The sequence below is a fragment of the Aptenodytes patagonicus genome, chromosome 8 (assembly GCF_965638725.1).
Source record: "Aptenodytes patagonicus chromosome 8, bAptPat1.pri.cur, whole genome shotgun sequence".
Classification (NCBI taxonomy): Eukaryota; Metazoa; Chordata; class Aves; order Sphenisciformes; family Spheniscidae; genus Aptenodytes; species Aptenodytes patagonicus.
In genome coordinates, this window is record NC_134956.1 from 18,911,756 (window position 1) to 18,936,648 (window position 24,893).

At 41.6% G+C, this 24,893-nt stretch overlaps 1 protein-coding gene across 4 annotated transcripts in view; it reads left to right on the forward strand.

The window, feature by feature from the left end:
- TAFA1 (TAFA chemokine like family member 1) overlaps positions 1-24,042 on the forward strand; it is a 241,649-nt gene extending 217,607 nt beyond the window's left edge. For 2 of the 4 annotated variants that reach the window (XR_012996038.1, XR_012996039.1), the window contains exons 4-6: positions 14,444-14,568; positions 17,352-19,029; positions 20,061-24,042. Coding sequence is in view for 2 of the 4 variants with exons in the window: in XM_076346619.1 (XP_076202734.1) it covers positions 14,444-14,568; positions 20,061-20,078 (143 nt within the window). In the remaining 2 variants the exon portion in view is untranslated. The remainder of the gene's footprint in view (positions 1-14,443; positions 14,569-17,351; positions 19,030-20,060) is intronic. The other 2 variants (XM_076346619.1, XM_076346620.1) reach the window with 1 other exon arrangement.
- The last annotated feature ends 851 nt before the right edge of the window (positions 24,043-24,893 follow it).

The following is a 24,893-nucleotide window of genomic DNA, read 5'->3' on the forward strand; positions in this document are numbered from 1 at the left end:
GAGCAGACCTTGGCCTCTTCAGGGATCTGCTTGGTAGAGTGCCATGGGACAAAGCCCTGGAGGGAAGAGGAGCCCAAGAAAGCTGGTTCATATTCAAGGGTCACCTCCTCCAAGCTCAGGAGCGATGCATCCCAACAAAGAGGAAGTCAGGCAAAACCACCAGGAGGCCTGCATGGAGGAACAAGGAGCTCCTGGACAAACTCCAACACAGAAGGGAAGCCTACAGAGGGTGGAAGCAAGGACAGGTAGCCTGGGAGGAATACAGAGAAATTGTCCGAGCAGCCAGGGATCAGGTTAGGAAAGCTAAAGCCCTGATAGAATTAAATCTGGCCAGGGACGTCAAGGGCAACAAGAAAAGATTCTATAGGTACGTCGGGGATAAAAGGAAGACTAGGGAAAATGTGGGCCCTCTCTGGAACGAAACGGGAGACCTGGTTACTCGGGACACGGAGAAGGCGGAGGTACTCAATGACTTTTTTGCCTCGGTCTTCACCGGCAAGTGCTCGAGCCTCACTGCCCAAGCCGCAGAAGGCAAAGGTGGGGACTGGGAGAATGAAGAGCTACCCACTGTGGGAGAAGATCAGGTTTGAGACCATCTAAGGCACCTGAAGGTGTACAAGTCCATGGGACCCGATGAGATCCCTCTGCGGGTCCTGAAGGAACTGGCAGATGAAGTTGCTAAACCACTATCCATCGTATTTGAGAAGTCGTGGCAGTCCAGTGAAGTTCCCATTGACTGGAAAAGGGGACACATAACCCCCATTTTTAAAAAGGGAAAAAAGGAAGACCCGGGGAACTACAGGCCAGTCAGTCTCATGTCTGTGCCTGGGAAGATCATGGAACAGATCATCCTGGAAGCTATGCTAAGGCACACGGAGGACAGGGAGGTGATTCGAGACAGCCAGCATGGCTTCACCAAGGGCAAGTCCTGCCTGACTAACCTAGTGGCCTTCTATGATGGAGTGACTACATCAGTGGACACGGGAAGGGCTACAGATGTCGTCTGTCTGGACCTCTGTAAGGCCTTTGACATGGTCCCCCCCAACATCCTTCTCTCTAAACTGGAGAGGTAGGGATTTGATGGGTGGACTGTCCAGTGGGTGAGGAATTGGTTAGATGGTCGCATCCAGAGGGTAGTGGTCAACGGCTCAATGTCCAGATTGAGGTTGGTGACGAGTGGCGTCCCGCAGGGGTCTGTATTGGGACCGGTACTGTTTAATATCTTCATCAATGACACAGACAGTGGGATCGAGTGCACCCTCAGCAAGTTTGCAGATGACACCAAGCTGAGTGGTGCGGTCGACACGCCAGAGGGACGGGATGCCATCCAGAAGGACCTGGACAAGCTTGAGAAGTGGGCCTGTGTGAACCTCATGAAGTTTAACAAGGCCAAGTGCAAGGTCCTGCACCTGGGTCGGGGCAACCCCCAGTATCAATACGGGCTGGGGGATGAAGGGATTGAGAGCTGCCCTGCCGAGAAGGACTTGGGGGTACTGGTGGATGAAAAGCTGGACATGAGCCGGCAACGTGCGCTCGCAGCCCAGAAGGCCAATTGTATCCTGGGCGGCATCCAAAGCAGCGTGGCCAGCAGGTCGAGGGTGGGGATTCTACCCCTCTGCTCTGCTCTGATGAGACCCCACCTGGAGTACTGTGTCCAGCTCTGGAGCCCTCAGCATAAGAAAGACACGGACCTGTTGGAGCAGGTCCAGAAGAGGGCCACAAAAATGATCAGGGGGATGGAACACCTCTCCTGCGAAGAAAGGCTGAGAGAGTTGGGGTTGTTCAGCCTAGAGAAGAGAAGGCTTCGGGGAGACCTTCTTGCAGCCTTTCAGTACTTAAAGGGGGCTTATAAAAAAGATGGCGGCAGACTTTTTAGCAGGGCCTGTTGCAACAGGACAAGGGGGAACGGCTTTAAACTAAAGGGGGGTAGATTCAGACTAGATATAAGGAAGACATTTTTTACGCTGAGGGTGGTGAAGCACTGGCACAGGTTGCCCAGAGAGGTGGTGGATGCCCCATCCCTGAAAACATTCAAGGTCAGGTTGGACGAGGCTCTGAGCAACCTGATCTAGTTGAAGATGTTCCTGCCCACAGCAGGGGGGTTGGACTAGGTGACCTTTAGAGGTCCCTTCCAACCCAAACTATTCTTTCTGTGATTCTGTGAAATAATGTTCCTTGTATAAATTCAGGATTATTCACTCTAAGGACAACAGAGTAAGGTCACCATATAAATTATTTGTAGCAAAGACTTACCTAAAAGTGCAATCCAGGGACTCTTCCAAGGTAAAAAAGAGGAGAAAAACCACTGCAAATGGTAATGAATTTTCATCTTTTAAAATAATAGAATTCAGAGTTAAATTGAACGGAGGCAAAAAGACATGAGCTGTGCCAATACCAACATGGCCATGAAATTTCAAGTGCCCATTAACAGACTTCTCAGCTCTGTAAAATGCTTTGGAGTAAATAAGCATTATGAGCACTGAAGGAAAACATAATTTCAAAGAAAAGCTTGTCAGTTAAGGTCAGTTTAATATCCACTCATGAATTTCACTGGTTTTAAGTCTTGGTGATAAGCTTTTATAACTGAGTTACTTCTCTTATTCCATGCATATTGAAGCAGTAATTAAGCTATGATATGAGATACAAAGTATTGTGTGCTCAATTCATCAATTTTTGTTCAGTCTTGCAGTTCTTGTTCCGATTGCACTGGCATTGTTGCACTGAAATATCTGCAAATCTATCATGTCAAGATAATGCATGATGTAATTTGTAATAGTAGCTAGGGATTTGTTTACAGAAAACAAATGTTCCTTTAATCTTTAAAACAAAATTAGACTTGTTTTACATCACAGAACAAAGAGATTTGAATGAATACAACACTTCTAATAAATCAGTAATTACCTTGTGGAGTAACAGTTGGCTCATTTAACTCAACCTTTGAAAACAGGTTCCTCCACACAGATTTTAAACTGTGCCCTTTGAGATAAATTTTGAGAGCTGGGCTGTGGAGATTTAGGTGCTCTATAGGTGTATTATTTATACCACAGCAATCCCCAATTCATGGAAGAGAATTTGGACCATATTGCCATTTCACATCAGAGATAATTGCAAGTTAACTAAACTACCTCCTAAAGAAATTTGCAAGCTCTGCCTTTTGGGACCACTGTGCGTAAAGTGGCACACCACGTGCAAGTTCATAGTACCATCATTAGGTCAATAAAACCTCCCTTAGTTTATAATTTCAAATTGAATCATCCCTACGACGAGAGCACAGGGCACCTGACCCTAGTTTGCAGTGTGAGTTTGTTGGCTGGTGGGGGGTTAAGTAACACTCCACCAGCTGTAAACCAGTCTGCCATAAACATATTTCTGTAGCTGATATGGTCTGAAAATAACTGGTGGGTACAGGCAATAGCAAAGTGCTGCTCCCTTCCTTTCCCAGAGCACCCTGGGTCATCCATGGGTTACGCTCATCAGGGCCTTGACCCACATCACTTTACTCTGAAAATCAACCAGCCACATGCCAACAGGCAACTAATGAAGGCTGTTGTTCTTCTGCATATGTGTCCATTGGATAATAGATTTGTGCATATTTTATTAGGCTGCAGGACACAACAGGCAGAACATTTCAGGGGAAAGAGAACGTACCAAGAATGTATTATGAGACATTAGGTCAAGCACAGATGAACTTCAACTACTTGAAAAATGTTTTAATCACCTGCCGTGGACCAGTTAGGCAGCTTTACTGCTACTAGACAGGACAAAGAGATGTGATGGTGTGTGTTTTGGACATAAGTATGACCACACCAGCAGGTGCTTGCACTGATGGGACTGGGGAGAACAAGAAGGTCCCTCCAGAGCCACGTCCTGCCACTGTGACAATGGTAGCAAACCAGCAAACAGCTGCTCACACCCAACCCCATCCTCACACGGTGGGGTCAGCCTGTCCGAAAGAATGATATCTCAAGCAAGGGTTCTATAAAATTGCAAACCTGAGTCACTTAAGTGATGGCTGAAATCTGTATTTAATCACACACCTGAATGTATTGCTGAATCTGCCAATACCAGTTAACCCAGCAGGAGTCTCAGACCAGTGGTGATATTCAGACCTTTTTAGGACATTAGATTCTTGTAACGAGCTCAAAATTAAGGAGTGTTTTGATTCAGGAATTTTCCAGCTCTGATTATTATCCTCTTTCCATCCTTTTAAAGGGAAGAATAGCAGATGGCTTCATGTACTTCACACCTCTTAGCAGCCTCTTTTTCCAAAAATTCTATTTTAAAAAAAAAAAAAAAAGAAAAAATTTTCCCCTGGAAAAACATATAAAAAACTAAAAAAAGGTGTTTTTCACTGACTAATAACACATAATCACATTATGTGTTATTAATTTCTGTAGCTCCAATGGAAGAATTTGCCTTATTTATTTATTTACAGGAATCTTCTCTGTGAACTGGAAACAACAAGAGACAAATACTACACCATTTATACCCAAGGAGTCCACCAGAATTTAATTTCGTAACTGATAGCTATCCTATATATTATGCATGCTTTGTTATGCCTTATAAATGCATTACAGTTATATAATTTATTCATTTTCAGTTCTTTCATAGAGTGCTTTGCTGCTAAGCTATGTTTCTGGCACCTCATTCAGTCAAAATTTCCTAACAGACTTTTACCCTTCAGAGCCCATCTTGCAGCTTTTCCCTTCCACCTCACTACACCCAGCCCCCTGCAACGCAGGGGATTCACATTTGAGCAAACAGCAACTTTTATAGACACCAGATTTGGTCCGAAGCCTGCAAAAACTAAGGAGGATTTTTTTCCTGTTTCTTCAGTAACTGTTTGATCAGACCCTAAACACAGAGCATTGGTTTCTAATGCAAGAACAGGCAATAATTGCTCCTCTTGGGTGCTCGCTTCCACCGTCATGATGGACAAAGTCATAGCAATTATATCTTTGGTTCAACACAGTCACTTCCCAGCAATGCTGGTTGTGTGAGCAAACATCTCCACAGCAGCATCAGCACCACAGCAGGTCATCATTTTATATATATTTTTTATATATATATATATATGATTTAGGGTCCCTGCAGCCACCGGAGGAATAGCATTGCAAGGCCACCCACAAACCTCTGTGTACGTCCCTTATCCTCATCTCACAGCCTGGGTTTTCTCTCTCTGCATTTCAACTCATTCATTTACTTTATTAATGAATTATTTTTAATGAAAAATGAACATTGCATGGAGGCATTTTTCTTCTTTGATGGCACACCAGTCCTCAACCCTGGTCTGAAACATGTGTGTGAATATTTATAAGCAGCTTCCTATTGTCTTTCCAAAAATGTATAATTATGCTGCAGTTCTTTGGCATTTCACTAAATATATAACAATAAGATTAAGTTTTCACTAGGCTATCTAGAAGCAGTTCAAATAGGGTGTAAATAACACTGGTACACTGCACAAATAGTTTATCAGCCTGCTCTCAGCTTTGTTCTGCGGTGAGGGACTGATTCAGTTCCAAACTTCAGTAATAAATAGCAGCGATGGCTCTCCCTAACCTACAAAAGATCAATTTTCCCCATACAGGTTGGGAGGGGATCCTCACTCACCTGCATTCATTTCCACTCCCTGCATGTAAGCATTTCATGTTTTCATTAGTCTCATTAGCACTCATTAGTGTCAGCAGGTTGCTCTCAAATGACCCACTGTCTTTGCAGTGAGGTTATGTCAAACACCAATAAACTCACACACATAAAACTATAAATAAAGGTGGGTGGCTTGATGCTGGCCTTAGATGTATGTTGCTGTGCATGAATTCAAGAATTTCCAAGAAAAAAATATAAGGCTGTGTCTTAGCACTCTGGAAGGTCATAGAATACGTTATGCGTTTTGGGGGAGACAAGTTTATCATACATGGTTTATTTCATCATTTCATGTCCTTTCTCTCTGCGACAGATATCTGCAAAAACCTGTTTTGTTGAGGCTTGCTCTGCCTTTCATTGTAGAAATCAAATTTCCAGGCAGATAATGCAGTGAAGGTTCAGTTATAGTATCAACTATGATCCATAACTGTCGGAGAAAAAATGTCAAGCGTTGGTCATGTCTGAGCTCAGTGGAATGTGGAATAATTAAAAAAGCCGACGACGCTTTTTGAGTACAGTATTAGCAAATGAGAACAGGGGTTGAGAGCCAGCTGCCAAGCACGATTCGGCTGTCCTGGGACCTGCTGACATCTCTGGGAAGGAGTGCTACAACCCGTTGGCCTCCAAGCCTGACAGCTTCTGGTGGCTTCATTTTTTTATTACCTTAAAATCTGAGACTTGGAAAATATCTCACATGTTGAACTGTAGGGCCCAAGAAAAATTTTGATTGCTTTTCATTGGTCTGTACTCAGTGCTGCTGAGATCTCTGAGATCTACCAGACTCAGAAGATAATTATGCGAATTCTACAGTTCTCCTTAAAATCTGGATGTTATCTGAGTACCTAGCTAACAAAACAGAGTTTTTTTACCTCTGAACAGCTGCACACACTTTATAAGTACTCAGAGGACTTGAGTACTGTCATTTTTAATGCACTCATGGAAGTTAAGATGCACGTTCACTCACCATGAAGGTGCCACCCATGAGAAATCGTGGTCCTACTTCAGTTATGGATGCCCCTCAGCCATATGTCTAAGCAACATTTGTTTCCAAAGGTGCAAAGAGGGAGACATGGAAAAATGACAAAGCTGCAGCATTCGGCCCTCCCAGGCTGAACAGCATTGAGGGCTAGAAATTCCTTTGCAAGATCTAAGCTATTTGGTATGAAATCCGCTCTTTAACAGACCATCTCTATTCAGCTGAAAGTCAGGCACGTGCTTAAAAACCTCCTGGCAGCACACAGATTTCATATAATTTTAATGTTTTTATTTATTATCGTAGTACCTAGGAAACGCAGGCTCAGTCCAAGACACCATTCTTCTAGTTGTACAAATGCAGAAAAAAGGTCAGTCCCAAATTTCTGCAATACAGTGTTGAAGCTCAACAGGTCAGTAAAGACAGAGGGGAACATACAAGGAAACAAGGCAAAAATAACTCATCCTCTTATGTAAATGAAATTACAAATGGAACATTGGTATAGCAAGAAGATGATTTATCTGTGGTAATACAGAAAGTCAGAAGCAGAGCTGGGATTCAACAAGCCTCAGGAGTTTCTGATTCTCAGGCCATTAGCCAACACCATCTCTATTAGTCATATTGTTATGAGGGAAGTAGGCAACATGCTTATGTCATTTTTTCCAATTTACCTAACAATATGCCAACTGTTAGAAAATAGCAATGTAAGTGGTTTTTCACTAGTGAGTCTTCTCATGCTGTCGAATTAGTACCCTTTTTGCTGGTTTATGCAGATCTTAAATGGAAATTGTTCATGGATTCTTTTGCATCTAATTCATATTTTATGGGTATATTTTAATGCAACCCACAGGGTTGTTCAGACGCATATCACACTCTTAAAAATATCCTACTCTGGCTGCTGAACATATTGCAATGAAAAATCAAGAATTCTGGATGGAAAAAGAATGTAAAAACCTTCAATTCTTTCTAAAGTTTCTGCCAGTGAATTAATAAAATATTGTTCAAAAACCTGGAGAATATTGCAAAGATCAGAAAGTTCTAAAAGCAAAAAAAATTATGATGATGATCTCTTTTTAATGTTTACTACAATTAAAAAATATTAAATTAACTCAGCAAGACTGGATCGGAGGCAATTAGGAGATACGAGACATCACTTGCCAGACTGATTGCACTGTGCTTGTATTTTAAACTGGAGAAATGTCAGTTTTCCCAGAGTTATGAGAGGTCTGTTATCAAAGTCTGCAAAGTATTACACTGCGTGAGCATTAGATGGATGCTTCTAAAATTGAGTAAGATTGAACTAAAGCAGACAGTTTGATGGACTCCCTGTAGGAAACATCCTGTATTTCTCCGAGACAGCATTATTCAACCTGAAATCTCTTGTTTTGGATTTGTATTCTTTAACTTATCAGACTACTGCTTTACAACTCCCAGAGTAAACGGTATCTTTGTCTGTTTATGAAATACATAACCCTTCAGATGACATGTTCTTTCACTCCGGTTTTCTCCTCCTCCTAGAAAGTGTGTTCCCACCCCCATAATTCATTCCGCACCCCATGACATCCCAATAAAGTAAGAGAAACTACATGTCTCATTCAATTCTCTGAGATTTTGTTTTATAAGGAATAGGGGAGCACAGGATTACAGATTCTCCTGTTCTAGTTTATATCAGGTTTTATTAAAAAACCAAAATGACCTGAAAGATTTTGCCTACCTCTGTGCTATTGTCATTGCCAAAAGTCTCCATCAGTGCAAGAGTCTCTCCCAGGGAGTTTGAACTTTCCTTTAATCTCATCCATTTAGAAAATGACTCACAATTTACTGAATAAAGTGGAGAAAATTGATATATTTTCATTAAGCTGACAAAGTCTTTTTCACTGCTGGCATCTGTGAAGTGTGTTCTCTATTTAAATTTTATTTATATCAATCTTCTCTGGTGGAAACTAGATTAAAATGGAATGCTTTATACTTACAGTAAAAACTTTCCCATGCTGCAACGAGTGTCACACTGGTTTTGAAAACGAACTCTGTTTCTTATTCCTTGGAGTAACATGATACCTATGATCAGGAGGAAGCACACTCTCATATCTCTATTCCTTTGTATTCTATTTCTATATAAACAAAATGTGTACACTTTACCACAGGCAAAAAGAGATAGCTGCTGTGGCTTTATAATGGCAAATGCAGAAGCAATCTTGGAACATTTTAATACATAGCATGTTCCCTCTAAACTGTTGAAAAATGCATGATGATACTTTGCTCTGTTTTCATATTTCAGGGTCTTCCATAAACATGAATTAAAGTTATATATTACTCTGTGAGTATTGTCATATTGTTATATTGTTAAATGTAATGTCTTTATACTTATTGTATAAGTGTCACACATAGTTTGCCGTATTGTTAAAGCGATTTCCTAAATACGAATGCAGAAAAGTTAAAGGAGAATTCTATCTGCAAAAAGTCTTTGCATTTTTTATACACGCTGGAGTAGCAAACATGACACAAGCAAGTGCTTGAGAGTTTCTGGGCTGTGTGTGCACATTTTCTCCCAGACCACCCTCTGCCCGTGTCCTGTTAATCACCTGTAAGAGGGTTGAAGTTTAATGCAAGAACTCAAAGACTGAGAAAGGTGAAACTCAACAAGTTCAGGAGTTTCAACAAGTAAGGAAGTTTTAATCAAATGGGTTGTGTATTTTTTTTCCAAGTATTGCTTGATTCAAGAGGAAGGTGATGGAATGGTTAGTGTTTCCATGTTGATTTGATCTCAGTTTAGGTGTAGATATTTGAAGGTGTTCAGTGCATTTTTACTGTGATCCCGTAATAGAATAATTTGTTACTGAAATTCAAGGGGAAAACATCCCCAGCCAGCTTTCCTCATGCACCAAACCTTTGTGCTCCAGATGATGCACAAGAACAAGTCAAAAAACGGTCACTACCCTTTTGCAACCTACAAAGGTTCTTATGAACCTAAGGCTGAAGCCCACTGAATTCAGTCTAAGCTGAAAGTTCCCTGCAGCCACCTAAGGCTTTGGGCATTATGTTTGGGAACAAATGCATTTTAAAAAGGAATAGAATTGTGTAAACACTAGCAAATATAAGCTATTCTTTTGCTCTTTCCCTATATTCAATCTGATTCCCAGATCTCTTATTCGTTGCTTATTTCTCTGTTTGGTACACATGATTAGCAAATGCCATTTCAACCAAATGCTTTTTTGTTTGTTAATCCATGCAGACTAAATACATCAAAAGTTAAATATTTTGATCAAAAATTTTCTATAGCTTTGCAAACAAAGATTAAAAAAACCAGTGTGAATTGGACTGGAAAAAAAATCTCAAGAATTTTCTGAAGAAAGTCGCTTTTCTCCCCAGCTCCATTAGTTATATGCTTAGTTTAATATTCTTGTAAAAGAGGCATTTTCTTGAAAAGAACTCGGGTATAAGCAATCCCTTATTTACACTAGCAGGACTTGCCGGGGTGGGGGTGGGGGGACACACACGACACACGACACAAAAGAAAACACAAACAGAGCAGGAGTAGTCAAGGCTCTTTTATATCATATCCTTTTTCTCTCCCCATGGCTGAGGGTATCTGTCTCAGTCGAATCAGACTTGCATGAAAAAACTTCATGCTTCACGTATTCCCCAGGCAGTGAGAAGAACACAATGAAAACCACTCCAAAATGTAACAGGCGTCTAATTCAGCATGATGTGGGCACTCACAGCCTGTTACGCCTGGTGACTAACGGGAGGCTTTAATTCTCATCCAGAATTAGCAGTTCGGGTCACTGAGAAGCTCAGGTTCCTCAGGATCTGGGAGATCTTGAATGCAAACCATCCCGAGGGAAAGCATCTTAACTTTAACAATTCTCTCTCTCACACGACCGCTTCAGCATATCTCAGAGAGACATAATCTAAATGTAGAGAAGCTGCATTGTATTCCCCGGGGAAGCTTTTTTCCCCCCCTCCCCATAGAGGTGTGCCTAATCTCAAACACAGCAAACTGTGACTCATTTTAAAGCTTTTTCCTGCCTCTTTGAACAGAGCTGGAGGTGTAAAACGTTGAAATCAAGGAGACCTCAAAGGATCAGCAATGCCCAAGAAGGACAACCGGTCCTAAAGATTAAAAGGCTCTTAATAGAACAGAAAACCTATAAACACAAGACTTAAAGGAAATAATTTTCATTGGGCTCTGGACACCCCTGCCGCAGCATGGTGCTGAGGACTAGACCACAGTGAGCTTTGTAGTGCTTCAGACTTACAAAGGATTTTGCCCACTTACATATTAGAGACAAATAGGAGCTTTTCATCTGCAAATGGCCTTAGTTTCTCCCTTTATAAAAGGAGCCTTGTCTCCAGCCCAGCTATACTGGGTAGGGACAGGTGAGGGTACTCACTGGTGGACCCTTGGGTGGGCTACCTTGTGATTGTAACTGCACTGTGATCACAAATTTTTATATATATTTATATACATATATACACACACACTAAAACCTGCACACTATTACATGAATCAGTTGACGTTAAGGTTCAGCACTGACTTTACATTTGATTCTTTTTCAAGGTCAATATCCAAATACTTGGGCTGTATTTAACAACATTAATAAGTAGTTAGATAATTTTAATTGCTGTGAACAGCATTGCTTCTCCATGCTGCTTCTCAGTCTGTATTCATCTCATAGCTCTTACATTGTAAACTCCCTAGGCCAGGGCGTTCAGTTTTGTGGGTTTTAGTACCTAGCACCATCGGATCCTTCTCCATGGTTATTTAATACTACAGCACTGCTACTAGTAAATAATTATGATCATCGCTTTTGATTCCATATCACAGGATTCTTCTCACGTATTCTGAGGATGCTCTGCTCTGATGATTGCTGTGAAGGCCAGTATTTAGCAGGATATGGTTTTTCAGTTTGCCCACTGCACAATCTATTATTAGAGTGCAGATTCAGCCCTCATGTGCCTTTTCATGCATAGCAAAGAGAGATATCTCTTTTCTCCACTGTTAGCAGCATTAATGATATCCTTCTGAAAATGATGTGAGTAGTATCATTAAACTGCCTTGCAAGCACAGGTGTAAAGTGGGGTTTTTTTGTGAGAAATGATATATTACATGATAAAAATGAGGTATAAGCTGTGAGAAGAAATAAGAAAGACAACACACAGAGCTAGATGATCGTTGTAGGGCCCTTCCAACTGAACTATTCTATTCTATTCTATCTATTCTAAGCTTAGCTCACTTGCTCCAAGTTACTCAACTCTTCTTCCAGACCAAAGGAGCTTTCAAACCCAAGGTGTTTCTCCCTGTGTTTTAAGTAAACTCAGCAGGTGAAAACCATATCCCTGTTGGGACAGTTATTCAGCAAGTCTGCTGGTATAATCACATACCAAGTGAAGGCCTGTTTTAGAGATATTAACTTGGACTCATGAATTGCAGTAGCTTCCCATTAGAGTTAATTAGCTGGCCTGAGAAATATTGCTTCTCATTCTGGTTTATTTTGCACTAAAGTGGGCTATACTTGGATGCGCTCCAGCATGGCCCACCAAATAACTCGACCATATGCCACTCAGATCAACCATGTACCTCAACAAGTGGCAGGGGCTGGTTTGTCCAGCTTATCTGAGGAACAAAGACCTCACCTTTCCAAAGGAAGTCTCAATTGCACTTTAAAGGAAATAAAAGTGAAATTTAATGAATGTATACTTGACCTTCTTTACAGGATTTCCCACTCTATAGTAACCATTTTTATTTCCCAGAGTACACTACCAGCTTTACATAAAAAACAGCTTCCTTTCTGGGCACATGACATACCTTTGTATTCATTTAACCAACCTGAATTATTTCTCTCTATTACATTCTTACCTAAAGAATATGGTATTTAGCTTAGTTTGGGTGTAAGCCCGTGTACCTAAGTCTCCCATTTGTAAATATACATTTATAGTATTACACACCTACACGCTTGCATCTGTGTGTGTGTGGTATTTGTTAGTCTGCAGCAAAGAAAGCTGGATCAGAAAGTCAGGGGAGCATCAAGGAGAAGAGGTAATTACGTGAGGCTTCCAGAAGAGTTCAAAGCGGCTGAGGGTTGACCGTGTCGGCAGTGGTTCATTTTTCACGGACCACAATGGAAAACAAAATGCTAAATTGGAACAGTCCTATGAAAAGGTAGTTTTCCTTTCAGAGCTAGATCAAAAGGGGAACCATTCCTAGTAAATTAGGATTGGAGCAATAAAGTCAGCTGCTTAGGTGGGACAACAGCAGGTCTGGTAAGATAGTGTGATGGGTGTAACTCTGTGTAGATAATGCTGATGATACATAACTCTGAAGCTGTGGTCACCGAGTGCCCACCTCTCCTAACCCAAAAAAAAGAATGCAGTCCCTCTTTTATCCCTTGCTGAGTCTCTCTCTTCTACAGTCTCCCGCTCTCCGTGCCACGCAGAGCCTCCTCTTGCATGATGAAATGGAATAGTGATACACACTTTTTAGTCTAGGAGTGTCTGTGGGTTTGGTGCATTTATTTTTCAGTGTGGCTTGGTCATATGTTAGAGATTAAAGAAAAAGGGACTTGTAGTTTCATCTGTGTAGCTGTGAATTAAGGGTATGGGCATTAGTAGCAGCTGCAGATACGTGTCTGGGTGTTTCCTTAGGATTTTGTGAGCATAAACAGATTACAACTAGATAAAAAATAAATCAAGTCTTTAATTATAAACTCTGAAATGTCCTTAAATCAATGCATGCACAACAGGGCATTTTCCAGAGCTGAATGGTGTGATACAAGGTAGTCTGCTGCTTCAAAGGTATTTTATGGGCTCGAAGCAGCTATGTGGGGTGATATGAATGGGTTAAACATCTCTATTTGAGTGAGTGTGCAAGAAGCTTTGACAGTTAGGCTTCATGAGTGCAACCATGAAATTAATTCTTGCCAGGGAAAACAAACCGCAGACAGAGCCACTCATGCACCAACTAGTCACAGTTTGCAAGGTTAGCTAAAGTTTATCAAAATCCCCAGACAAAAAATGTCATTAAGATACAGTTAAGGTTATAGACAGATACCAATTCCCAGGCAAGAAACTTCATTAAGGTACACTCAAGGTTGTAAACATATGTGCCAATTAAATTCAAACAAAAAGATCCAAACACTGTCATTATTTACAATGTTAAATATTTGGAAAATAAAAGTTACTGCTAGAGATAATACAGTTTCTATAAAATTAATAATCATGTTTCAACAAACTGAACTTCTGCTGCTGTTCATTATTACCTTACCTTCTATTGCTAGTTGTGATGCTCCCTGCCATGGAATACTGTGAAACCTAAAAGCCTACATGGGTTCAAAAAATTCTGCACAGATTTGTGGAAGAAAAAGCCAGCTGTAGGTACTGAAAGCAAAGCAGACACTGTTTATTCTGGAGTGCCCTGAGCCGCAAGTCCTGAAGACCTGGAGAATATTCTGAGGAAAATCCCTTTCAACTTGCCTTGCTCTTATATATGTCCATAAAGACCAGATTGGCCGCTCACGAAGACAGGCTGTTAGGGTGGATGGTCCTTTGGTCTGAAGCGGTATTGCTGCCGTCACAGCATTCCCCGCTGTCACAGTACGAGAGTAGACTAGATCTCGCGTATAAGGAAGCTATGGCAGGCGGTGCACTGTCTTAGAGAATATAGGATGCAAAACAAGTAATTAAATGTGAAATCCTTGCAACTAAATTTCAATTGAAGGGTTTAGAAGGGACACTCTGCCTCTTAAATGCAGTGTCAGACCCTTGAGATATTATTTAATTAGAATTTTCATTATAACATAGTTGTGAATATTGTCTTTTCTCTTTTAGCTTCAATAGTGATTGGGAAATGGTGGTGTGAGATGGAGCCCTGCCTAGAAGGAGAGGAATGTAAGACGTTGCCTGATAATTCTGGATGGATGTGTGCGACTGGCAATAAAATCAAGACCACCAGAGTAAGTCGTCTTTCTGTCTATACCCAGGAGGTTTTAATAGGAAAGGGAGTCACTAATGATTGCTCACCCATATCTTTTCCATCATCATGTCTGCTGTAAAAGTCTTAAAGATCACTGCATACCTCCTCAGCCACCCAACGCTCCTGGCCATAATTTAGTGACAATTCAGATGGATTCAGGCTGGTCAGCTGGGTCCAGGCTTGATAACTGGCAGGTTGGAGCTGCTGAATCACCAGGTCACATTCTTACAGACATTGTCACCTCAGAAAAAAACCTAGTGCACATCACTGAGTCCCCTTCTGGTGGCCAAAGGGAAGAATATTAGATCAAAGGGATCTGCTGGATCCTACATCCATTCCTTGGCTGTTCCAGGCCACTTCTGTGTTAACAGCTGCACAGCTGCTTCGTAGCATGAAACGGTGCTGAGGACCCAACTCACTGTCTGCATTTCAGGTCTTACTTCAGAGCAGCTCTGGCCCCATGCACCCGTTAGTGACATACTCTTGAGATGCTGAAGATTCAGGTAACACAGGCCAACAGGTGACGACAACTTTCACCATGCATTGCTAGGAAAACGCAGAGATATGGCTGCAAAGAGAGAGCATGAATGAGCTGGCTAAACTTCTCCCACTATGAGATTACCTTGGGGAAAAAAGTGTTTTTCAAAAATAGAGTCTAGCTTTTCTTTTGCATCGTGCAGTTGTTTCACAACCATTTTCTTAAAACCACTACCTATACCTGTATTCAAGAATTTTAATTAAATTATTTTCATACCACGATTGAATTTTTTTCCAAGAAATTTACATGGTTGTCAACTCAAAATATTTTTTATAAATGAGTAAGTTTTGTTTTTCAGTGAAGTGGAAAATAATTTTTGAAACCTGCTAAATGAAAAAACCCAAATTTTGAAGAAATTTTTCCCTGTTTATTAAGAAGTTCTACATACTCATACCCAGCTACTAATTCACAGGAACGTGAAGCTTAGTGTCATGATTTCCTGACTTCTTCCTTTTTCTACAGTCCTAACTCTAGACATTATTCATGTCTTCTAGGCCTTTTGTTGAAGGAGAAGATTTTACCCCAACTGATCCCCATGCCATCTGAAATCTTTTCTTTCCCTCCATATTATTTACCCCAGGATGAATGATTCGTATTGCAACCCTAGTTTCTTGAACAGTGCCTTCCAGCATGGCTAATCTTACCACCGCATTAAATTACTAGGATACATACTAATTTAGGAGGTTTTCTTTGCAGAAGGCAGTAAGTGGCCCCTGAAAACAGGATGCATATTATCCCTTTGTCATCTCCCAGAGCAAAGGAGAAAGCACGGAGGGAACTGTGATTCCTTGACTCAATTTCTTCCTGCAGTGTCATTGTTGCTGCAAACCACTCCGTGCTCACAACTGATCTCTCCACACTGAAACACCACTGGAAGATTGTGCCCCTAATGTATGTACCTTGCAGTGCAATTAAAAAAAAAAAAACAAACTTGCTACATGTCTGTCGTGATTTAACCCCAGCTGGCAACTAAGCCCCACACAGCCACTCGCTGTGGGATGGGGGAGAGAATCAGAAGAGTAAAAGTGAGAAAACTCATGGATTGAGGTAAAGACAGTTTAATAGATAAAGCAAAAGCCGCACACACAAGCAAAGCAAAACAAGGAATCCATTCACTGTTTCCCATGGGCAGGCAGGTGTTCAGCCATCCCCAGGAAAGCAGGGCTCCATCACGCGCAACGGTGACTTGGGAAGACAAACGCCATCACTCTGAACGTCCCCCCCTTCCTTCTTCTTCCCCCAGCTTTATACGCTGAGCATGACGCCATATGGTGTGGGATATCCCTTGGGTCAGTTGGGGTCAGCTGTCCCGGCTGTGCCCCCTCCCAACTCCTTGTGCCCCCCCAGCCTGCTCGCTGGTGGGGTGGGGTGAGGAGCAGAAGAGGCCTTGACTCTGCGTCAGCACTGCTCAGCAGTAACGAAAACATCCCTGTGTTATCAACACTGTTTTGGTCACAAACCCAAAACATCGCCCCATACTAGCTACTGTGAAGAAAATTAACTCTATCCCAGCCAAAACCAGCACAATGTCCTTTTCAGAGAGGCAACATTTTTCTCACTGAATGGGGAATTAAAATGGAAGAAAGTGATATTAAAGATATTAAAGAAGTAATAAGCAACATGAAGAAGTATGTTATACTTTTGTTAAATTATAATAATTCAGTACTTCTGCAGTCTGTCTGTAAATTATATAATTTAGGAATTGCATTTGCTTTTTTCTGTGAAATTGTCCTGCTCTTAACTCCCCCAACCCTCATCATATAAACTAGTTTTAGGCGATAGCCTGCATCTAGAAGTGATTGCTAGAAATTTAGCAGCTTCATTAATATGCAGATGTATGGTCCAATCTATTCAGTATGCATTATTGTATTTCATTTAAATTAAATACTTACAGAGTGAGCGCTCATAACTGAAAAAATATTTCTTCATTTACCCACAGGAGTTATTTTAATTAGCTTGTGAGGGGAGTACCTTATGGTGCTGCTTCCAGTAGAATTTTGCTTTGTTGCTTTAAAATATCATTACAGAATCCAATTGACAAAGGCAACATGACATGATGTGCTTAGCAACTGTCTCTTGCATTTTCTAAGCAAAAATTCTACTTCATAATCCCTGAAACTTTGCTTGAATCCGTACTGCTGCGTCAAGTCTAGCAACATAAATATGAAATAATAGAAGCGATCAGATCCTGAAACAGGCATTTTTTCTTTGTTTTGTCATTTCAGATGGCATCAGAGAAAGAGATTACACTATAATCTGTACTGACCCCAATCCAGGCTGCAAGATTGGGCCATGTGTGTCTAATTTATGTAGTTAAGGAAGTTAAGAAAGCAGAAGAAACAAGACAAATCACTCAACATCCTAGATATATCTGTGGTGATTAGCCAAAAAGCTAGTGCAAGTCACCATAGGCTGTAAACTGTAAACTGTTTTAATGAAGGCTTTTCCTTACACTAAATACATTTACGTTAGGCAGCTGCTGTCCTGACAAGGAAAACATTCGCATTTATGACTCACAGGATTAAAATACCTATTAGTATATTCTTCAAGGCCCACAGTAAATCACATATAAGCATGTGTGTATGTGTATATATATATATATATGAATACCTGTATATACACAATATATGTAATTTTACAGTGTAGTGTATTACTTCATGGTTGGTTCTCAGATGTGATTAATACACATTATATACACATAATAGTGTCAGAAGAAGGTGGACAACAGATCCAGCAAAGGCTTTGCCAGCACATCCTCCATTCCTTCCTTTTCATGCATTTATTCCTGTGTTTAGTCCTTTAGCATAGCTCACTAATTAAGTTGTTAAAGCCAAAGATATAAAGCTCACAGCCTTTGTAAATCAATTTGTTTTCTATTGATGGTCAGAGCAGGTGACAAACACTGGAAAGAAATCATTTTGTAATTCAATTTTTGGAGCAGTTTCAACACTTTTTTTAATCCCTATTCACTCCTTTTTTTTCAAGAATATACATTTCAATGCTTTCCTTAAAAATGTGGGGCTCTTGGAGCTGTACTAGGATCTGGCTGGAGATCACATTTGCTACATTTCAGCAGAGCAACCGGCACCAGGGGGAATTCAAGAGCGCCGTCTCAGTCTGGATGCTGGGAGATGGTGCCCACAAGGGCACATAAATGCCTGGAAGAACCAGAGCTGCTTGAAAAACGTGAAAACATGGCTCTTCATGCATCCCATGTTTTGTCACTTCCCATCTGAGCAAGGGAGTCACTCACAAGCTCTTGACATTGGACTGGTGTCTACACACAACTTTCTGTGTGCCGTTTTGCAGGGCCCTTGAGGAGCACAGTGCTCTTCCTCAGGGGTTTCTGCCCAGACTTATGTGCACACTGCACTGCAAAATGCCCTTTTTATGTAATCCACGCTAATAACACCTGGCATTCATGTACTAGCCCTCTAAATACTTCAACAAGCTGTTTTTCTGCTGATACTGTGGAGGATGGAAATTAAAGCGTTGAGCACTTGGGGACTGGCAGAGCAGCTCTCTCTCTCCAGCTTCACAGCCTGCGCCCTCCATTACAGCCCACCCACCCCCCAGTTTCCAGACTAACACTTGGTTTACCGTATATTTTGCCATCAAAGAAATGCAGGCCATTTTACGGTGCCCCAAGGGACCTGAGCATCACATTTCTTAGCAGCCACTGCTCATCTCATGCTGCAGCAAATAGCACCTGAGGTGCCCACAGCCCCTTGGCACTGTGGTCCCTCGTCATTCCCTGCTCCTGCACCAACCGCACAAATCCTTGCGGCAGTGTACAAACAAGAAAGGGAGGTACTCATGCCCAAGAGAGAAAACCCAGCGGGGCCACTTGTTAGTGGCAAACCAGGAGAACAGAAAATGGGAACTGGGAGAAGGAAGGAAATGGTAAATGAACCCAGAGTTTTATTTTCTTTTTTTAAGCTGTCCAACTAGGTTAATATGTCAGATGATTTCCAGATTAAGTTTTGCTTTAGAGCAGTGAAGAAACCCCTCTATTTTTGTGATAATAGTCTCTGTAATTAAGAGGTCAGTTCGAAGCAGTAGAACACAAGAGATAGTAAATATCTCTCGCTATAAGACTTACTGCTGCATTTCATCATATCACCTAGTGCTTAGCTAATAATTTGTAGCCCTGATTTAATGCCCGAGCCTGCTCGTATTCAAGTCAATTTGAGTTTCATTGCTGACCCAGTTGTCTACCAAAGGGTTGGACCCCTTCTGCCATTCATCTGTGTGTATCAGTGTGGGAAAGAAACAAAGGCCTCTCCTCGAGAGAGCTATTTTTGCTTCTGGTCGGTCGTTCTTATTTCAGCATCCTAAAAAAAACCCTCTGGGCGGCGGTGTTTCCTCTTCAAGCCATTAGTGCGCTCACTCAGATCAATTGTGGTGTTAGTCATAAACAGCGATGGTTTTATGGGCTGTTGCAGGCCATGCTATCTCACCCGAGGTGAGTAGATTAAGTCGGTCAGACTCTCCAGTCTATTATATAGCTAGTCACTCCTATCTGCCCCTCTTTGGGTAAGTGGGTTGGTGGGGGTCCAAATGAACCTGAAAGATGCATCCATCTGCATGTCCTTGCCTGGCAGAAGCTACTTGCATCACTCTGAGAAGGGGAGGGTGGAAGGCTGGGGTGAGCATGGCCCCATGACCAAACTGTCCTGGCATCTCCTGCACCACCAGCCAGGGTGATCGATGCACATCCAGGATCTCCCAAGGCACAGGCGGGAGCTCCCTCAGGGTCTGCCTCTTGCACATCCTCAAATCCCTGCAGCCCCAAGAGAAAAGACTGCCCCCAAAATATTGCGATTTAAACTCAGCTATATCAGGAGCAGGGCAAAGTGCCATGAAGCCTGGGTCTTTCTTTCCACTCATAATATATTTTACATAAGTGACTCTTTCGCACTTTCTTACTGCAGATCCACCCGAGGACCTAACAGAGCACCGTCTGCATGGAGACAGTGAAAGCCCTGCTGATTTATGAGGACAAAGTATTGAAAGTTTAAAACCATCTCAGCATTTACAAGCCAAATGGATTTCTTATTTGCACTTTGACTGTTTACCAGATAACAACAGTGGCTTTATTGAGTGGAAGAAAGTATTCAGTGGAAATAATGGTCCTGAATTTTGACAGCTGAAAATAAAAATGAAGAAAATGGTTCCTTTGGTAAAGTTTCTGAGATCGCGAAGTACAAACAACAGTGTCAGTTTGGATCTACAATTTACTTTATACCAGTTAAAGTATATATATATATATTTAAAAATATATATATATTAATATATGATATTTTGAAATAAAAGCCTCACTCTTCAAGAAATTGAATAGTACCACACTTTGCTGCAGCTGCTGTAGATTTTTTTTTCTTTTTTGTAATGGTCTGGAAGATCCCTACCTGTTTCAGAAAGAAATGTGGCAGTGAAGAGGCAAAGCAAACCTGCTGCGGTACAAGGACGCCTAAGAGCTACACGAATCCTACCGATGCGGCATCCAGAGCTTCCTGTTCCCTTCGGCAGAATTTCGAGGGCATTTGTTGTTCCACTTTGTGTTCTGGAGGCTTTTCTCCTTGTGCAATACTAGCATGCTGGCTTTGCTTCATTAACCATACTTGATTGATATATAACAATGATAATTCTATCCTCTTCCAAGAAAATATTTTTAGAGCTGTTAGGTATTCCATGAAGAAGAGATGGACAACTACTGAGTGAAGTACAGTATGTATTAAAAGTTTATTTGGCAGAGTTTGGTAGACTGTGAGCTCCCTTCTTATTAAAGATGTACTGTACATACAATGTCTTCAGACTTTGTATAGCTCGTAGAGACTACAGTAAAAACCCCGTAACAAACTCCAAAGCTTTGCGTTGTTGGCTCACTAATTCTTTGAAACAGCGACAAAGCTATTTCTTTCCAGACCAACATGCGAGAGGGCTTGGTTTGTTTTTTTACGAGCCCATTTGCAATAGGTGAACAAGCGTTTCAGCTTAAGCAAATGCCTCTGTGGTCACCTCGAATGCTCAGGCACACCCGCACGCAAAGGACTGCCTGGCTGCATGCTCTTATCCCACAGCACACACGGGAGAACAACCTAAATTTAAGCTTCCCTCGTTGCAGGCCAGGCTAATTCTCACTGAGAGCATTTGCCACCAGCTAAAAGCATACATGTGGGCAATTCCATGGGACAGCAAACACACAACAGTTTGTGGTAAGCAAACCACGCCTGAGCCTGGCTTTCGTTTCAGGAATAGTTTCTTTCAGTTTAATTTTAATCTGTTTTTTACTAAGGTGAATTCAGCTGAGATGAGATGATCTTCAGCAAGGATGTGTCCACAGAGACATTGATCTACTCACCGCGAGCGGTTTGAATTCACATTTCTAGCTAAGCTGTTGCTCTTCACCATGCAGCCTGGCCCTTGCGTTGCTGAAGAAAGATCAAATCTGAGGGCTGAAATGTGCAAGCCTAGTTCACATTCCCAGGCACTTTTGTGAGCAGTCCAATTAATTTCAGGGGGTTTATTCGTGTGGAAAAGTATCTTGCTGTCACGTGTAAGTCTGCGCAATCTACCCTTCAGTACGCCTAATGCTACCAAATCAAAGAGGAATAGAGAATTGTAAAACTTGTTCTATCCAGCCCAGCTTCATTTCTTTAATATTTCAAATTTCCTTTCAGCCTGTTTACCTGTCTCTCACAGGACCCCTTTGGCCATGCTGATCACTTGTAATCCAACGCAGACAAAGTGCTGCACTTCCCGGCCTAGAGTTGGTCAAAATTCTCCCACTGACTTCTTTCTCCTTCAGGGCAACCACTTCAACCCCTGATGCTTCAAGAGGCAGAAATTTGTCACTGTAATTACACTGTATATTAAAGCAGCTACATGACGTGCCACGCCATATTCCATGCCGGTTTCCGTGCTGGTCCTTGCCTGTTGCTCACAGTGGAAATGGATATGCTGTTTCCAAGTACTTCTATTATTTCCCCTTCAGGAAGACATAAGAGTGAAAAATGTCCAGGGAAGAAACTTGGGGGGTTTTTTGTGCACAGAAAGAATAAATAGGAGCATGAGCCTCACTGCCAGTTGTAGGTCCTAGCACATGGAGACGAGCCTCACTGGTGGCCCAGCTGGACAGGCCATGTATTTTCTGGCCACAGCCACCTGCCTAAACCACAGAAGATACCTGGACCCTGGTCTATGTTTTAGATATGGTCTGCCACGGCCATGTGTGCCTGGTCCCATCATCTCAATTCGGAGAGGACCACTGCCTGACTGGTTACCCACAGATAGGGGAGGTCCCAAAATGAGATCATCAGACCAGCTCCAGGCTCACCTGCCACAAGTAAGGAGAAACTCCTTCAAAATAAATCCTTAGCATTTCTTAATTTTACTAGAACAGCACATTAAAAACCCCAGGACTCTCTAGAGCTAGGAAGCCCTTGGTGCACTAGGAGATAGACCCTGCCACCAGGAGACAAGTTGATTAAAAGCCAGGATATGTTATCGTCCCTTTACCAGTAGGAACCGAGGCACACAAAGCTAAATGGCCACTCAAAATCACATTGGAGGGTTATGGAAAATCGAGCAGAAATGGAACTTCGGTTTCCTTATTCCCAGTGTACTGATACTCTGTAAGATGACCCACACACAGCAAACTAACCCATGGCCTCTTGTACCCTTTGCCAAAGCCCAAGGTATCACCATTGAGAGATATTTACCCCATAGCACTGTATCTGACGTGGCTCAGACTGTGAGTAGATAACAATGCTTATGCCTGTGTCTATGAAATATGCCTGTTGAGATAGATTGGGAAATATTAGACTTGCTAAAATATAAGAAGGAAATGTTGTCATTTCCACAGCAAAGTTTTTTAGAGATGTTTATGAATTTTTCTTTGCCAGTAGGCAGCCTCAAATATCACCACACCAAATTCAGTAAACATCTGCGCCTCTTTGAAGTTGCTGCAAAATCTGCTCACGAAGTGTGGCACTGAGAAATTGCTGTTTTAATTAAAATGTTTTAGAGGGGAATTAAGGCCTTTGCAAAAATAATGACTAATAAAAAAAATTTGAAGTCAAATTAAGAGCCGGATGCAGCTAACCTTCATTGTTTCAGTGAACCAAATTGAAAACAATAATAAAAAAATCCAACCAGCCTGGCGTCACAATGATCATGTGTTTCAGTGATATGCACAGTAACACAGTGTGTAGTGGGAAGATGTCAGAGCTGCTTACCTTGGCCGATGGAAACCCAATGCGTTTCAGTGGTGGGGTGAATGAGTCCCACATCCTCACAAGAAAGTGAGAGTCATGCCATTCTCTGCACAATGTTAAAAGGTATTTACATCAACAGAAGAGAAAGCTAAAGTTTCTGCTTTCTGGCAGAAGTCTAGACAGAGGCATGTCAGGGAAAAAAGAAAAATATTTGTAAATGCATCAAAGATAAACTTAGATTTATGTCAGTGTTTCTTCTTCAGATGTGTGAAACCAAGTTATGTAAATCTAAAATGTACAAGTTGGAAAAAATACTGAAAAAAAAAAAAAAGTAGCTACCATCTGCCTATTGATTCAGAAAATCTAGATTATGTGCTTCTGTCCAAAAATCTCTAGTAATAAAGAGCTCAGTGTGGTATGACTTGATATTGCTTTGAATATGCTACATGCTATATTTGAAGAAAAAAGACCCATGGAGGAAGTCCACTCAGCGGCCAACAGTTATGAACAGCATGATGTGCACCCAAACCTGGCATTACACAGAGAAAGGACCATGAAAAATTACGGAAGGTGATACAGTTTATGATGAGTGATGCTCTTATCAGACCTATTGGTCGACCATTAATAGAGTTTGCAGATACTTTCAGTGGTGTATTGCTTGTATATTTTCCTATTATAAAATGATTAGTTACGTTCCTAACTCTCCTTATTTGCCACTTTTCTGTTTCACTGTATGGTCCAAATATAATTACAGATCATAGAGAAGTTGTGGAGGAGATAAACGTACCTTGGCTTGAAAAGCGCATCCGTTTCATCTGAAGGTGGCAGTCTTCGTTTCTTCTTCACTGGCAGGATGAATATTGTGGCCTAAAATGAGCTTCTCTTTTATCAATACCTCAGTCACATCCCAGTAAGCAGGGTTTAGAGCTTGCCTGACAAAGAAATGGGTCATGCTTCTTTGCTTGGTATTCTATTTTTTGTCAGAGAAAAATAGAAACACATTCCACAAATAATCTTTCAGGTAGACAGAAGGAGATGTGTGTACAGGGCAGTTGGTTTAAGGCTGTCAATGCTTTTTCTAGTTCACCGGTTTGAATTCAGATCGTAGGCCTGACACATATTTATGGTTTCTTCTCTGAAATGCTCACACAGTCAAAACACTTAACTTCACAAATATTTATACTTTATAAAACTATGCCACTCTGAGGAAAAGAAACCGAATCATCTGCTTTGCAGATAGGAAACCGAGACTCGTAAGACTTGAGACCTGCCCAAGGTTATGCTAAAAAACTGCAGCAGAGCCAGCAGTAGAACTGAGGACTGCTGGAACTGAGGACTCCTGGATTTTAGGTCATCATTGCAGATGGTTCACATCAGTGAAATTTCACCGACAGCAGACCCTGGCTTTTAGCTCGGGTCACAGAGAGCAGAATTAGGGTGCCTGCAGTCAAGTGTGGACAATCATCTGCAAGCACCAACTGCTCAGAGCTTGTTCACCTCCCTTCAGCTGGGATTTTCAAACCACTGATGGACGGAAGACCACCACTAGAC